Here is a 17,378-nt window from a genome sequence, read left to right as displayed (position 1 = left end):
AGTAAGGAAGTTCTATGAGTTTTAATTGCCCTAGTTAAAGACAATCCACGTGGCAGGATTTCACATAGCTGTTTTTAACCCCCACCACCCAAAATGTTGCTAAACAGCTTGAAAAAGAAGTCGTTTTGTTCAGCAGACAATATTTTATTTCAGTGGAACATACAGTAGTGGAAACAAGATACTTAACAATCTTCAGTTTCAAGATAATCCAAAGTTCTGTAAACAGTTGAAGTGTGAGTCACACTTTTTCAAAATTCTACTTCTTATACTGTTAATAAGTTAAGTGCAAACGTTGGAAGTATCTTTTAACTTAATTTTAAATTGTTTAAATCAATGCAAAAGAAAGCTTTTTTTTTACCTTTTGGGGCTTCTAGGCCATCAGACTGAATACGATACTGAAAGAAGAAGGGAAGTTGTAATAATTCATAATAAAAAAGATTCTCTTCAGTAAGAATATGTAGTTGTAATTGTAATTCTAGGAAGTAAAATAATGCTCCAAAAAGTGCTGAATGGCTGTGGCCTTTGAATTACGTAAACTATAATGCATCCAGTCAGATGTACAACGTGATTAAAATGTAGATGTCATGACACCTATTAAGATTGATAATTTTCTATTTGACTGTCTCCCTTCCACATAGAGAAACATCTTAAGACTGGAATTTGTTGAAGTCTGCAAGCTGTGGTGAGCTACTTTTGGTAGCCCATTAAAAAAAGTGAGGAAAAGAGCAGCAGCAAGATGCTGGGATATTCAGTCCAGTCTTTCCAGAATAAGATTCTCTTCTGAAGGGGGAAACTTCCACCAATTAAAGCTGGGGAACGCTCACTTGGAAAAAAAACCCCAAACCTTTCCTTTTAATTTTTTTTTCTTTGCCACAGTTCTGGTTCTGCCTGAATTAGAATCTTAAAGATCATCTAGTCCCAGCCTCTCCCTGCCATGGCCAGGGACACCTCCCAGTAGACTAGGTTGCTCAAGGCCTTGTCCAGCCTGGCAACAGTATTATAGCTATTATTACAATTTCAGCATTGCTTTTTATGTAATGAGTCAAACAATTGGTAAATTTATGGAAGGTACACAATTTTCACTTCTTGGCTTTGACAAATATAGTTACCTGGTCTAATTATGAAATTTAAATATTTTTCTTACAGCTATTGCTTCTTAAAGATTTTTAAGGGCTGATGCAACCTAAATAGAGCCAGTCAGAAACTTTGAGGAGAAAATACATTTCTTAGTGAGGAAACCAATTCAATAATGGAAAAAAACCCAGCTGTTGAAATGGGAAATTAAATACAAAAAAAGAAAAAAGAAAACACACACACACACATGCACACACGCTTCCCCATAAATAGATGATTTTGGAGCAACCCGCCTTCAGGGTGAGATGTTTTAAATGACAATTCTTTTTTTTTTTCCCCACTCTTGGCTTCTGGAAGAAAAAAGCCCCAAACAACTGATTTCTCATTTTCATCTAGGATGAATTGTCAAAATGCCAGGTACTGCTGTGAGATGGTAAAGTGCCAGTTCTACCTGCAAACAGACACATGGCTCCCTCTTCTTCCCGCAGTGGTTCCCGTGAGCCCTGGTGTTACATTTCCCTCATTCTCTTTGTTGCTGTAAAGCAGTAAGCCCACGGATGTGAAGCTAACAGTGCCGATGTCACCTCGAGGATTCAAAATGTAACTACGTGTATGAATTTAGTCTTGTTGACTGTGTAGTCACTGAAGCATCAGAAGAGTCTGTACAAAGCACAGGCTTCGAAACCTTTGGTGAGATTTCATGCATTGGCCACATCTCTACCCAAATGAATGATGGACCGTATGGTTTCTGGCTGCCTTTACCTCTTTTGGATCTTCTTTGTCTGTAGTTGTACCAAACCTGATGAATCATTTCTTTGAAAGGTCGTGTGGTCAAAGTGTAGAGAAGAGGATTCAAAGCACTATTTATTGGCAGTATAAAAATCACCACCCAAGAAGTTATGGTACCTTAGGAAAGGAAAAAGAAAGTCAGCTGTAATTTGCATTCCAGTGTTTGCACTCTTTGATTAACGTAAGCACTTGATGCCAACACAGCACAGCTTCCTGGTGAGATGGGGTGGTTCATATGCTGTTAAGCTGAGCTCCTGGCACAACAGGTGCTTTTCTTTTCCTTCTCACTGTTACACTTGCACTACCCTCTTACCCCTCTCTGTTTCCAGGACTCCCTGCAAAATCTGGCATTTATTATTCTCCCAGTAACTCTATTCCTCTTTCCTTAGCTACAGTTTCCTGTTTGCCCTGGCAGAATTCTTGTTCTGGCTGAGCCTTTTTCTTGCACCAAAACTTTTTGTTTCTGTTTTGCTCCTGTCTCTTGCTGTGATCTCTCTTCCCCATCCTCTTCCCATGACTGATGACATGCAGTCCTAACGATGCCCCTGATGTTCTGCCCTCCAGTGGAACAATATCCTCCAGCCCCTGTATCTCCTCAGAGCCTGGTTTTCTCTCTTCTGCACCAGGACTTCTTCATTCCTCCCCCTGAAAAAGAGCATTGTATACATCCTTCTTATTTCCTTCTTTTCCTGATAGTAAGGGGTTTTGTGTTCACACTGTCTGCCTGTGTCTGAGTTTGTGCATTTTTACAACATCCCCTTCTCATCCTTATTGTTTGGGAGTTGAGTTACCCAAGGGGCAAGTGGAGAAGGGAGAGGATTAAAGTGGGTGCCCTCTGTTGTATTGTTTGACTTGTAAAACTATTGCAGAACTGTTCCAAGAGGCACAAAAAGCGTAATTGACTCTCTTTCCTTGACACCCCACCACTCCCCTCTCCAGTTTTACAACTTTGTTGCGGTATCAACACATTCCTGTTGACACCCATCACATTGGCTACAGTTTTGGAAACAAGGTTCTTTATTCTCAACCTGTGACACTGTATCACCAAAGTAAAACAAATGGTATCAAAGGGGCTTTAAAACTTGTGTAAAGTCGGACAGCTAGCTGTCATGTCTTAATTTCATGAAATGAGTAATTACAGTTTAATCTGGTTTATCTAACACAGAACATTCATTTGCTGAACCAAGATCACCCTATGATTCAGAAAGATTTCTTCAAGGTTTCTTGACTTATAATATACCTGCTTCTACTATTCACAGTATTTTCTTTCAAATATCTAAGGAAGTTTGATAACTTCACGCAGAAGCATTTTAGAGGATTTAAAATAACTGAATATTTGACATAATCAATGTAACTTCCATACATTTGAAATGCAAGTCCAAACTTTGAAAAGCTCTACTCTCAACCCTCCTGATCAGCACACAAGGCAAAATCCTCTGAGCTAAAAGATTTTCTTGCCACTGCATTATTATGACATACATCTGTACATTGAGCCTGAATCTGCTGTTGCTGACTGTTCTGTTTATGCTCATATGTCCTTTCTAACAGGGTTTACAAGCCCCACAAGAAGAGGATTTTTTTCTGGCATGTCTGGGATTGCAAAGAGAAGGAAAAAATAAGGTGCAATTTTAATATTTCAGGTTACACTATTTTTTGCATGGGAATATATTCACAGCATGAAGAAGATAAGCAGAGCTTTATGTAATTTGATGATTTGAACTATAAGTACCAGCTCGTAAAATAAAGTTATTTCAAAATAAGTCACATTATTAAATCAAGATAAAAACCACTATATTGTCCCAAGATATTTAGGCAACAGAACCAGCAAAAGTCCTAAGATGAGAAAAGCCAATGCAACTCAGCCTTGATTTTCAAACATATTTTTACAGTTTATAGATATTATATGCAGACAGACTTGAATGATTTGAATTTTTGAGTTTTTATCTAACTCAAAAGTGGCTAATCTTTGATGATTATAGATAGTAATGTAGCTCAATTAAATAATGAAACTATATATTTCTATATATTGTATGTGTATATATATAGATATAGAACATGAAGTTAATCATAGCAATATAGTTCATTCCATTAAATTATTTTTCTGCTGAAGTAGAAGAAACACTTCACGCAGGCATTGTTGAAACAGCCTCACAAAAGAAAGGACATACCTGGTATTTCTACTCGAAGTAAAGAAAGGAGTTTCAAAATAAAAATAGGTATCCAACACAGTGCATCAGTAAATACAATGAAGAAAAAACGTTTAGCAAGGATCATCTCTTTTTTAATGTGATTCCGAATTTCAGTAGCCATAATAGCTGTTTGGTGAACACTGTAGAACATACTCCCATAGGAAAACACAATGATGATAAAAGCTGCCAAGTTTACACCTGTTTAAAAGTTAAAATTAATTAAAATTTAAAAGCATCATTGCAATTCTATATCATCTATTTGCAGTCTGGATAATAAAGAAGAATATTTAATCTAAATAGTCCCATTTCATCTGCTAGTCCCATGGAATTAAGTGGCCAGAAAATGTGGGTCTGTGCTCAGCTGAAGATTGAATTTTTGCCTCTGCTCAGGTATTTATTTTGCTCACTGATAACTGGAAATGACTACCATCTTATTCAAACTACATAATTCTTCTCTGGTCTTACTGTTGCTCTACTTCCCTAACAGTGTCTATTAATTCAGAAATATAATGGTCAATAATTTCTTTCTACTTTCTCAGCCCTTCTTGCATTCTAAGATAAGTAAGTACACATCTAATACAGTAAAATATTCATATTGGAAATAGTCTTTAAATGCTTGCTGGAGCATCTAAATCCAAGGAGGTGAGAACATCCCAGCTATCTTACTTGTTTGAAAACTAGGTTAATTTGCAGCTCTAATAATATATAAAGAAGAAATGCAACTTACCTAAGAAAATCACAACAGAATAAATCTGACTTCCTGAACTTTCTGATTGTTCTGAGTGAAGAGGAAAACAGACTCCATTGGTGCCATAGTAGTTCCTGAAAAATTCCTTATTGCTCAGTGGGATAAAAGCAACAGCAAACCCGATTATCCAGATAAGAACCAAAATGGAAATTGTCCTGCATTTTCTGGGCTTCAAACACCTAAAAGGATAAACTATGCAGATGTATTTTTCCAAAGTCAGATAAGTCAACAGTAAGACTGACACCTCTGTAGACAGAATAGCCAGCGATCCAACCAATTGACAGTGAATACTGTCCATCCACAACTGAGCGTGCTTGTTGTATTCTCCACGATATTTAAGATCAAAAGCTCCAATCACAAATAAATATATTCCCATCAGACAGTCAGCACCTGTGGGCACAGTGCTTAACATCATTATTTACACATCTGATTCCCATTCTCTCTGTATATGTATATTGGAAAACAGACACACACACACACACAAATATATATGTGAGTACATACTTAAAAGTTAGCTAGTACACAGATATACAATCAATATTTCATCTGGAATGCAATTATGAATTACTGTTAAGGCAATATAACTAGTTTTATATTATTATTTTTTTAAATTTTCATTTGGGCGGACAGTCCATGTTTCATACTTGTTTCCATTTTTTAAAGCTCTGGTAAAATTGGTTTGCAAATAGAAAAAGATGCGGCTGTATTTACAGAAATATTTTTGCAACCCTTTTTAATTAGGTCTTCTGAAGGCTTCTTGGGTATTTTGCTAAAAATTTTGCATAGTATTCAGATTGTTTCTATGGAAAAAAAACAAGGTTTCAAAATCACTGATATGCAGTATTTAGAAATGTTGCAATCATTTTATACATCACTATATTATAATAACAAATATCACACATGCCACTAACATACTAAAAAGATATTCTTCTAGGCATGGAGTACTCACAGCAGAGAGACATTATGGAGATGGCATGCAGCTTATTCTCTGATCTGATATAAGGCCTCATGCAGATAACAAAAATGTTTCCAAAGCAGGTGATGGCAGATACAACCCAGACAAACACTCTCTGTATGATGCTAGCTAGAAGATTCTCGAGGGACGAAATCCCATCAGTGTTGGGTTTACAGCTGCGTACATGAGGAGCATACCCACAGTACTGGAATTTCTTAAAATATCTGGTTGTGAGAAACAGATAAGAGATCATTCTAGGTTGGTTGTCAGAATATCAAAACTGTCTAGTATATACTTAGAAAACATATTCTGAAAGAAGAAAAATTAATCGAAAATAGTTAAAATTAGACAACTGCTCATGTGCTAATTTTTCATACAATTTGTTTCCAATTATTCAGTACTCCATAACTGTATAATTCAGACCAAAAAAAGCAACTTAGAATAATCTACTTACATGTGGGAAAGGTTTCTCAGGGGTCTGAACATTCTCCTCTGGATGTTTGTGATCTCAATGCCCTCCAAGCTGCTGTAAAAATATATTCTCAGTAAAAGGCCGTGGAAACTCAGTAGTAAAACACCCAAATTTTATCAACATTTAGTTGTGATTTTATGACTATAGGAAACTAGAGAAAAATTTTAATTGCATCTAATCTGTCAGCCCTTTGAAACTTGACCAGAAAGTCTGCATAAAATCTAAAGTGGAACAAAATTAATTGTATTTAATTCTAGCAAACTCATTATTCTTCCAGATTCATGAAGAAAACTCTTCTAGTGCTGCTCTCAGTCATGGGAATTCATGATTCTCTGATTAATACATTGCCCTTTCAAAGTACTGTTCTACTGATGTTCTTTCATCATCTCTGGGGAAATAATAACTTGTTCTAATAGTAATATTTTTACACATTTCTTCTGTCTTTTATCCCAGGGAGTGCTTTACTAGACAAATGAACCAACTGAGGAACTCAGTCCTCATTACATCACGAGCAGCAGGAAGCTGGGACACAGAACACAGCATGTAAGAGAAAATGCTGGCTTTCTTGTGACACACAAGTGGGATCTCCCATTTCAAATTTTTTTATATATATCTATGTGTGTATTGAAAGCAGCAATACTGGTTCCCCAGCAGTGCTAGATCAATACAGTTTAACTCTGTAAGATGTTCTTTTAGAACTTTGGTTTCTATATTCTTCCAGTCTATCCCATTCACTGGTCAGAGGTCTTTTGTTCTCCTTGTGGGAAGCCTTATTTGGATTCATTGTTCAATGCTTTGAATGTAATATTCATGTGAGTTCTGAACACATTTAGGCAAAAAAGGAGAGAAGTACATTCCTACTGGTTAATTGATGTGGGTTGATGGGCAGTTTTGCTGGCAGACATGAAAAGGCCCAACATGGAACTGTGCTAGTTTTATTTAAGTGCTGCAGTGAATCTAAGGGAGTGCTTTCCCCAACTGTTTTTACTATTTCAAACAGATGAAGAGGGAACGGGTGTTCTACAAGCTGCCAAAATAGAGCTCTCTTTACTAAAAAACGTGGAAGGCCATGGTCACTGTGTTGTATGAGTTCTTTGGTATTAAATAATAGATAAATGGATAAAATAATGCTGCAGTTTGACTGTTAGGGAGGTAATTGGTTTTTATTTTCTGTGCTCAGCTGCTTATTTTCATGACACTTATACAGATTTAGTATTTTCAGTTCATTAGCCATTTACCAAATTTAGTTGAATTTGGCCAGGGGTTTCCAATCACTGTGAGGAAGCTGACCTGACCAGCAGAGATACGTGTACTGCTGGCTACAGTTCACAGGTCAAATCATAAGCTCCTACTGCACTCCTGTCCAAGGAAACGTCTGGTTTGATCTCCACAGCCATTTTTAGTAAGGGCTGTTGTGATAAAACAAGGGGGAATGGTTTTAAACTAAAAAATGGTTGATTTAGACCAGATATTAGGAAGAATTTTTTTATGATGAGGTGGTGAAACACCAGAAGAGGAGATCCAGACAGGTGGTAGATACCCTATTCCCGGAAAAATTCCAGGTCAGGTTGGACAGAGCTCTGAGCAACCTGACCTAGTTGAAGATGTCCCTGCCCATTGCAGTGGAGTTGAACTAGACGACTTTTAAAGGCCACTTCCAAAGCAAGCTATTCTATGATTTTGAAGTGATGTCTGACAAGAACCAATGCTGTGCTTTACACCAAGCTGGTTACTTCAGATGGTGAAGGTGTACTTAAATCTACTGCAGGATAATTTCAGATTTGCAAGATTGTTGCTACACTATCTCACAGTTTCAGGAGGAGCTCTGCTGGCAGAATTCAAGTTAGAGCTGCTGCACCAGTGCACCTGCAAAAACTCTCCCTAAACTCATTAGGGTCAATTTCTTACAAAACACATTCTGGATCATGTCCTTCTCTGGGAGTTGTGCATATTCACAAAGAAAATATAGCTAAAATAGAAAAACTCAATACTTACAGGGATTTGAGTTTAGTTAGGAAGTCAAACTGGTCTATTTGTATTTTCTTGATGGGGTTGTAAGAAAGGTTCCTGTAAACACAGCAAAAGTAACTTTGGCCCCATTCCTTACAGCTTGTTCTACAAACAAAGTCAACCTGCATAACCCATTTGCTTTTCTTGTCCTGTAGAGGGACTTATACACTTGGTAGTTACAACTGCAAATGGTAACAATCATTTAGTGTTATTTAACTTCCTAAGCTAGTGGAAAGGTGTCAGATGCTTCACAGGCATGCTATTGCCATGTACACACACACAGACACACAACTGCCCCTCCCACCCTGATGCTTAAGGGCTTTGACAGCAGAAATATTTAGTTATTAAACTCTCCAGACTTGTCTTTCAAGTAAAAGAACCTGCATGCATTTCGAAATAAATTACAATTGATTTTGGTGTGAGTTCAAGAGACAGAGACAAAATGCAAAAATAGACAATAGCATTATATGCTGTCACTCTGGGCAAGAGTGTTTCTAGGTACAGCCCTTTTTACTTCTCCATAGAACTTTTCTTTATTGTAATTCAAATGCACAAACGCAATAAATGCAGCTGTACACACTTGGTTGCCCCAGCGTATGTTTTGGATCCCAATGATGCTGGAAAATCCCCAAAATAAGTTATTCTTAAATTTGAGTACTACCTTCTCTCCCCCAGAGGTCTCCAATGTTGTGACTAGTGCCTCTTTCAGATTAGGCAAGAAAGATTGGGACTTTCCAAAAGCAGCATTTGAGAATTTGCCTACATGTGTGTCGTGGGGAAAAGAGAAACTGGTTTTATAATACCTTATGTTTCTTAAGAATTGTTTTACAGGAAAAAAGCAGTTGCAAACAAGGCATCTGTATGATGCTCTTATGAGTTTATGATCTACTTTTAGAGTTAAATCCTGATATGTTAAACATTTCCATCAAATTATTAATTTCTCATGATATAGCTAGCATAGCTCATTTTCTATGTACCAACATGATCTAGAAAAAGGTAGAACGTGAACATGCTATCTTTTGGGATATGAAAAGGCACATATTTAAAAGAATTATTCTGAACAAAATACTATACAATTACTTTTCGGACAAATGTTTTTTAAGCAGGACTTAAATGATTGCATACAAACAAGTGTGCTCTTCTCTTTCCTGGCACGGATGATTGAAAGCATCCTATCAAATGAGAAATATACAGTTATAGATAATAATAACCAAGAATTCTTACAGTTGTGAAAGCTCCTTTAGTTCCTTAAATATGTATGGAGGAAGTGATTCAATCTTGTTGCTAGCCAAATCTCTGCAGAAACAGGTAGGATACAGTAAGTTCTTACTACACTCAGTTATTTTACTGAATAGTTGTGCAATTTCAATACACACTATTTTATCTTATTTGCCAAATAGGATATTATTTATTCTATAGGTTATCAGAAACTTGGACTATGTAAGAAAACAAGGTGGGAAACTAGATCTATCAGGTCTTTCTTTATTTCATTAGTTCAGAAATACCATTAGATACATAATTTATTGCAATTTTATTTCCATCAAAAAGAAAGTAAAATACCATTAATTTGGGTTGGAAAAGCTTGGAAATTAATTAGCCATATTGTTTTCTGATGGGAATGATTTTACATGGGCTAAAAAACACATCTTTATCTGAGTTTTTATCTCTGCCTTTCACCTTACTTTCACTGTGCATAAATCCTAATAGGAGAAGAGTAAAGGTCTCAGTCCAACCAAAACTGTCAAATCGGTCTAAAATACACTGAAGGCACACAAGCACCTAGACTGTGGTGATGCAAGATTAATTAATATTATTCTGTTCAGGGAACGTAATGATCCAGTCAGCAAAAGTCCCAATATGATTGATACATGTATTTTATTTATTTAATAAAATATTAATAGTGTATTTATTTAATAAAATACTATTTATTTATTTAAAAAACCACCCTAGAGAGGGATGCCATCTCTAGGGCATTTCGTATGAAATAATATTTATGATTAATGATATTTTCAATACCAATTACAAAACTTTGTGACTTGTACAAATAAGAGAACAAATCTACTCACAATTCATCTAACATCTGGAGAGAAGAAAAGCTGTTTTCATTTAGAGAGCTGATTTTATTTCGCCTCATCACCCTGAAAGAATAAAACAAACTTATGTTGCTTCTTCTTGATATCTATTTGATTTTGGAGAGAAGTTTTTATGCACTTTAAAAGTTTGCTGTTCTCTGCATCTTCAAATATTTGCCCAATACAGTTAAGAAGTTAATTGCACTCTAGAAATTCGCCATTTTAGCATTTGGTAAATAATTTTTGTTGCCTATACATGTGTGTTCTTCTGCATAAATATGTATACATAAGCACCCATATACACCCATACACCCATGGAAGGTTGGTGTAAATTGACTGAGGGCAGGAGGAAGATCAGGTGGGCTGGAAAACTTGTGACCTAAGCACGTCTCAGACACAAGCACATGTTTGTGAAGCTTTTAATTCACCCTTATTTGATCTGCAACAGAGATTACTCTTTAAATGAACAACCTGGATTTTAAAAATGATGAGAAAGCCAAGGTTATGGGTACTGCAGAAGAGTCAAAAATCTGAAGTGACACGTACCATGAAGCCTGCTATTCTACCAAAAAGTAGAAGGGATTCTCTGAAGATGGTTAAATCATCACTGCAGAAACTTTGGAGAAAATTCTAAAATTGATGAGCCAGCCAACCCACCAGGCAATCAAATTAAGCAACAAGCTATGTATTTTGTATGTTTGCTGGTTTTCATTACGAGATATTTGACTCCAAGAAAAAGGTTATAATGAAAATTTTGAAACCTTAGTATCAACCAAAATCTCTTCAGTGAAGTTTAGTTACATATTTCAACAATGAACTTTGCTAGAAAATGTGAACAGTGGTTATTCTGTGTGGTGCTCACTTCAAACCAAACATTGTAATTTAATATCCTCAAGAGATAAATAACCATAATACTCAGGAAACTTTTATATTAGCTGCAATGAATCACTTGACTGTTCAGCAGAAACACATCCCACTCTGGCTAGCTAGCATATCCAATTACTTACAGTACAGTTAGAGTGCTGCAGGAGATGAAAGTGGCATTTCTCACATGATGGATATGGTTGCCTTCAAGGTCTCTGAGATATAGAAAAACCCCATCAATCATTGAAAATAAACTCAGGCACTTATTCTAAGGTAATTGAAGAAAAATACTACCAGAATTTCTTGACTGCACAGAAGACAGTGGATATGTAATACTTCTGCACACTTAACTGATGATTTCAGGTCATCAGCCCTGCAGTGACCCAGTAAAAACTCTGCAAGATCCGGTGCCCCAGTAGAAAAAGTGGCGTGAAAGTGCCATACAAAGACAACAAAATAATATTATTCTAGTGAAATAAGGTAGACTTACAGCCAGTTTAATCTTGGCATATATTGGCACAGAGGTTTATCAGGCAAACGAGCAAGAGAATTATTCATCATCTCTCTGAAAAAAGAAAAAGTGGAATAATATAGCTGGTCATATTTGCACAGTTACATTATAGAAAATGTTCATGTCTCTTATGTTCTTCTGAAAAAAAAAAACTTGAATAGTTTTGAAAGAAATATTATTTTCTTAAACTTCTACATATTTTCCCTGTGGAGATCTGTTTAGCAGTATTTTATCCTTAACTTGCTAATTTCCAGGTAAAAGAAAGTTGTTCAGTTCAATTCACTGCTATAAAATGAAACGTAGTAAGCCAATATGAATATACTACTCAGCCAGAACATGTAACTTCTATGGGTGATGGGGCAAGTGGGATGTGGAGGGAGGTTTCCCACTGGGATGCACGGGAAGAGGGTCCCTCACCTTTTGGGTTGGGGAGGGTAGTGGCAGACTATAGACAGGGTCCTGGGGAGGGGAGCCAGGCTGCTGCCAGAGGCAGAGACCATGGGATCCCCTCCTGTCACACCACGGCTCTGAACAACACCTGGAACCAGTGCTGCAGCTGCCTCAACCCTGCCCTCTCAGTGACACCTTTCAGCATCTTCCTCACCCTTCTCCCTATACTTTTCCAGACACTGCATGTCCACTGCCAAAATCCTACCCTAGCACATTTTGCCTGGGGTAAGGAAAAGCTGGAGGTGTACTGCCAGCACTCTGTTTTGAGCAAGCACAGTCGGCGTAAAAAGGTTTTTACACCCATATGCCCTTCCTATTCTGTTCTTTTAAATAACACTTTTTCAATCTTGTTACATACTTACAGAAGAATAAGTGATTTCAGTCCATAGAATGTCAATGGAGAGATCCGACTTATCCTGTTGTTTTCAATTATCCTATAATTTACAGTGAAATGTGTATCAGATTGATAATTGACTGCAGTCTTAAAAATATAAGAGATAATAAAAAGTAACAAGCTTTGTAGGGAATTTCTTCAAAAGTCCTGTTAGACTACTTAAAAAAATTAACACACTGTTCCTTGACTGCTTAGGATATTAATTGAATTAATTTCCTTTCACAAGAATTTAATTTAAAAAAGTAACTAAGAGAAAATCATTACTTTCAACTTAGAAGAACTGTTTTCCTTTGAGTTTTTTAAATCCTTTGATCAACACACTTTGAATGGATTCTCTGAAATAACAAAGCAACACATCCTAACAGTATTCTGTGGCATCCCAATAGTCTAAAACATACAGAAGAATGTAGGATGTATTATTTGCTTATTTTTAATAATTTTGCTTAGTCAAAATCTGTCTGAAAATCAGTATTAAGCCAATATTTCAGGTTATTACATAATTTTGTCTGGACATTTAAAGCACTATTTACAGGAAAATACCTGCCCCCCCCCCCCCCCAATTTCTACTGGTTTATAGTACCTGGGCTATTTAATATATTCATTTATAACAAGCAATTGCCAAAAAAAATTATTTACTATTGTTATAAGTCATCAATCATTGAACCCATTAAGACTCAAGGACTATTTTCTGCTGTCACCAAAGTCAATTGCATTTTTACCTTGCACAATGTAACAGAAGTTCCTTAGTTATTAACTAGTGTAAAGTAATGTTGTACACAAAAATGAAAGCAATCAAAATCTTTCCCTTTCTTTAATTAATTATTTATGGAGTAAATAAACATACAAATAAGAAAACAACGTACAGCCATTCAAGTCTGTGGAGGTCTGCAAAGACAAAAGGCTCCAAACTTGTTATCTTGTTGTTACTCAGGTATCTAAAACAAGACCAACCAAAGATAAATTAATAGAATGATGAATTAGCAGCAGACAAATGAAAATGAGTTTTAAGATTATTTTTTCCTTGATAATTTATCAGAATATTCCTATTCTTCATAATTATTATTTTTGACTATGTTAATTTTAATGCCACTATTTGAGAGCAAGGCAGGATTCTCTTTAGTGAGGATTTTAAAAATAGAGCACTTTGTCTTATCTATAAGAAAGCACAGCCAGCTAAATATTTTCACTGTGTCATATTTTAGTCCCTTTCCAATTTCCTTCTGTGGAGTGATTTGTTCCATGAATGTTCCCAGGATCCCATTTAGTCTTTGTTAAGGATATTAGTCATAAATGTAGATAGCAGAATAATGGAAAAAGAAAGGCTGAAAATGAATGGGAAAGGGTACTAGAAATGGTCTGGGAAGATAATAGCAGCAGCTGTAATAACAGATAATCAACCACACTTGTTTGATGGAAAGAATAAGACATATAACTTTTTAAAACTTTCTTTTTAAAAACATTGCAGTAAAAATTCTGAACCAAACAGTGCAATTTTTAAGTTGTCTCTTTCACTGAGCATTTCCCTTAGAAGCCAGAAGCTTTCAAAAAGTTGCTGCAAAATAAGGAAAAAAAAAGTTCATTTCATCACCAATGCTAGTTACTTTGAATTGCTTCTTTAAACCAAAATACAGTGTCAGAGTTTTCATTCAACACAAGCTCTCACTTTTATTTTACTCCTTCATTCTCTTTGGCTTTCCACAGGGGAACTACCATACTGCCTCCTCCTTCCATTGTAAGGAAGTGAGGAATGGGATTGAAGTATGGAGCCAACTTGTCTTTTCAAAGTATGTCCTGCCAGAAAGACTTGCACAGAGAGCTATTAATCTGTCTTTGTTTTCTCAATTCAATCACTAAATTAGAGTTTTGGACTGCTTTGCAAGTTCCTAACATGGAATCAAATAGAGAGAAACATCCATAGCCACTCTCAGAGCTCTGCCTGCTGCTTTTTACATCAGTATTCTAAAAGCAATACTTACAGTTTTGTCAAGTTGTATAAACCTTTGAAAGCACGTTCAGATACAGCTCTGATTTTGTTATTCTGAAGATACCTAAAAACATACAAACCAAAACCAATTAATTCTCTAAAAGAGAAGAGTTAAAGCAAACGTAAGAACCCAATTAAAATCTATCAGCCAAAATGAATGCATATTTGATACTTTAGAAGAAGCTGTTAAATTTGTTACACCTTAAACTTGACAATAATCAGTTCACAGCCACAGCTGTAAAGACTGCAAAGTTGTTTTTAAAGAAATTCATGCAGAGAGCTAAATTACAAATATCATTGAAACGGATGTTTGCTTTGCCCGAGATGAACAATGGAGTGGTTGTTTGCAACCTCCTTGATTAGGTCCTAACCTTGCAGTGCTCATCTGTGTGACCTGATCTCTGTGTTTAACCAGATCTCTGCTACAAGAACATTTTGCACAGAAAATGTCCAATTAAAAAAATTTTTTAATTTTCCATTTGTAGTGTCAGAGAATTCTCAAGTTGCTACATTTTAAAGATAATATAATAAAAAATAAAGCAAATATTTCCAATCTTCTGTAAATTAAGAATTCTATTTTTACTTATGTTTTAAAATTTTTTAAAATCTATTTTGATGAAGTAATGACTTGAAAAATATTATCAAATGCAAATATTAAATCCTTTTCAAATAATTTTAAACCATTACAATGTTATTTTCTGAATGATATTGAAACATATGTCCTTTGAATTAAATTACAGTTAATGAAGCATCCAAATGTATTCCTGTTAAACAGCAATAAGAAATCTGACATTGGCTTTTACAAAATGAGCTTCTGTCAAACACTGCTCAAGACCTTTTGGAAAATGTAAAGTTATCTATCAGAAGGGTGTGCAGTTGATATTAGAAACAAATGTTTTATACAGATAGGAATGGATGTATTTCTTTCAGTGAAAACTTACCTTTCAAGACTTTAAGGGACATAATGGAATTTAACTTTCAGAACACAAGATGGTGCTGCAATGCAGCACAGCTCCCATAAAAGAGTACTTGGAATTGGTGACACAGAAGCCCTGCTCTAGACTTCTGCATTTAATTTTTAATTTTACTACTTCTATATAAAGAAAACTTGCTAAAGGGGCTTTGATTTTTGAACAACATATATATTACACACCGGAAAACATAACCAGTGTTGTATTGCCATAATAATTTGACTTGCTGCAGCCTTATAAAGTCGGCACCAGACAGAACTAGGAGTAAAACCACATGCCACAGGAGGGAGCTGAGCTTCCCAAGATAATGGGAGGTTTGAGTTTCCAAACTTTATTTTTCAGAATAAGTCGATTAAGTTACTTTAATTTATTTTGTCATATTACTCTTTATTATAAATATAACATCCCTCAGACAAAATGCATTTTTCTGATATAAACCAGTCCATAACCCTAAACCATTAAATATGCAGAAATTACGGCTTTGCAAAAAGACAGATGTCAAATCAAGGTGCTTGAGCCAAACAGGGTACACATGAGGTACCAAAGGGTGAGAGAAGTGAGGCTTTTGTTACTTAAATATTAAGCTCTGTGTGTGTACATATAGGAGAAGAAGAGGATGAATATTTAAGGCACTAGGTAGGTATTTTATGTTATAGCATTCCCTTACAGATTTTTAAGATTTTGGTATTTCTTGAAAACATCAGCAGAAAGTTTTCTTAGCAGATTCCTCTGAAGAGACCTGTAGGAATGAATGCACACAGTCAAACTACTGCTCCAGGCTCCTACAGTGCTTTTGTTATTCAATAAGGGCAACTCTCACACTGCTAAATAAGAAAAGCAACATGAAACCATCTGAACATGTTACTTCCGTTTGTCTGTATATTTGTATCTATTTAAACAGTAAGAAAAATATTTTATAATAAAAAAATTCCATGTCCTCAGCAAAAATAACAAAATAATAATTAAATTTAAGAATTAAAAAGATTTGAGTATAAACTACAGATTTATTTCAAACCTCAAATGCATATAGAGCTTATTTCCCAATTTATATGTCACTATGTTCTGTCTCCTTTGGGGACACTCAAGTGTCCTGTGAAGAACAAAATTTCTTCAGGACATGGGTTGACTAGAAGAGAATTCAGCCTGAAAGCCAGCTGGACCAACTCACTGCTTTTTCTACACTTAGAACTAGGTCAGTATTTTTGAATTCTGTGTTGATGCTGAGCAAGCAGCCAGTTTAAATAGATATTTGATATTCCATATGAATTTTCATTTGGAAGCGTTGCAGTATTTGAATGTGGACTCAACACGGGGAGCTTCAGGCATGTGTGAGCACAGTCTGGTACCATAGGGAAAGAGCTGTACCCTGGATCTCTGGGGGACATCCTCAGGTAAGGACACAGGGTGATGTCCCCTGCTCACCACACCTGAAACTGCTTCCCAAACAGAAGTGTGCAAACCAAGTGCACATCAGCCATATTCTGATCTCTTTAAAAAGTTTGGCTTACACATGCATATCTGCGTGATGATTCAGCCCACATTAAATCCTTTTAAATAACAGAGTGTTCAGAGACATCAAATGAGAACTAAATAGATTTGCTCCAGCAGGGAGTTCCACTGAGTTCAAGGTTATTGACTTTATTGACAGAAACACAGACTAGGAATATTGGCAGGATCATAGAATAAGAAACAGGTTCGAAGCATTGTGTCTTAAAAAGAAACATTTCTTTTTACAGATTTCCTTAGATACCCTGAAACTGTTTGTAGCTCAAGTCACTCTTACAAACATGAAATGATCAATTCACACACAGTTTTTAAAGTTTTATTAGTTTCTTTTCTCTCCTTTTATGTAAGGAAAATCTGTACTTAAAATATTAAAGCAGAGAGATACAGTG

General features: G+C 35.8%; 1 protein-coding gene across 4 annotated transcripts in view; it reads right to left on the bottom strand.

Annotated features, from left to right (window-relative positions):
• Nucleotides 1-102: 102 nt before the first annotated feature.
• RXFP1 (relaxin family peptide receptor 1) overlaps nt 103-17,378 on the bottom strand; it is a 51,243-nt gene continuing 33,967 nt past the window's right edge. For 3 of the 4 annotated variants that reach the window (XM_085058593.1, XM_085058592.1, XM_085058590.1), the window contains 14 exons: nt 16,151-16,222; nt 14,505-14,576; nt 13,392-13,463; nt 12,497-12,568; nt 11,664-11,738; nt 11,317-11,388; nt 10,304-10,375; nt 9,462-9,533; nt 8,223-8,294; nt 6,210-6,281; nt 5,750-5,979; nt 4,780-5,190; nt 4,032-4,250; nt 103-1,980 (listed from right to left, as the gene is read on the bottom strand). In XM_085058593.1, coding sequence (XP_084914719.1) covers nt 1,679-1,980; nt 4,032-4,250; nt 4,780-5,190; nt 5,750-5,979; nt 6,210-6,281; nt 8,223-8,294; nt 9,462-9,533; nt 10,304-10,375; nt 11,317-11,388; nt 11,664-11,738; nt 12,497-12,568; nt 13,392-13,463; nt 14,505-14,576; nt 16,151-16,222 — 1,885 coding nt within the window. In that variant the 3' untranslated portion in view covers nt 103-1,678. The remainder of the gene's footprint in view (nt 1,981-4,031; nt 4,251-4,779; nt 5,191-5,749; nt 5,980-6,209; nt 6,282-8,222; nt 8,295-9,461; nt 9,534-10,303; nt 10,376-11,316; nt 11,389-11,663; nt 11,739-12,496; nt 12,569-13,391; nt 13,464-14,504; nt 14,577-16,150; nt 16,223-17,378) is intronic. The other variant, XM_085058591.1, reaches the window with a different exon arrangement.

This window comes from Lichenostomus cassidix, chromosome 4 (assembly GCF_008360975.1).
Source record: "Lichenostomus cassidix isolate B80296 chromosome 4, HeHo_3.0, whole genome shotgun sequence".
Lineage (NCBI taxonomy): Eukaryota > Metazoa > Chordata > Aves > Passeriformes > Meliphagidae > Lichenostomus > Lichenostomus cassidix.
Note: the sequence above shows the minus strand (reverse complement) of the source record. Positions and strands in the feature narration are given on the sequence as shown.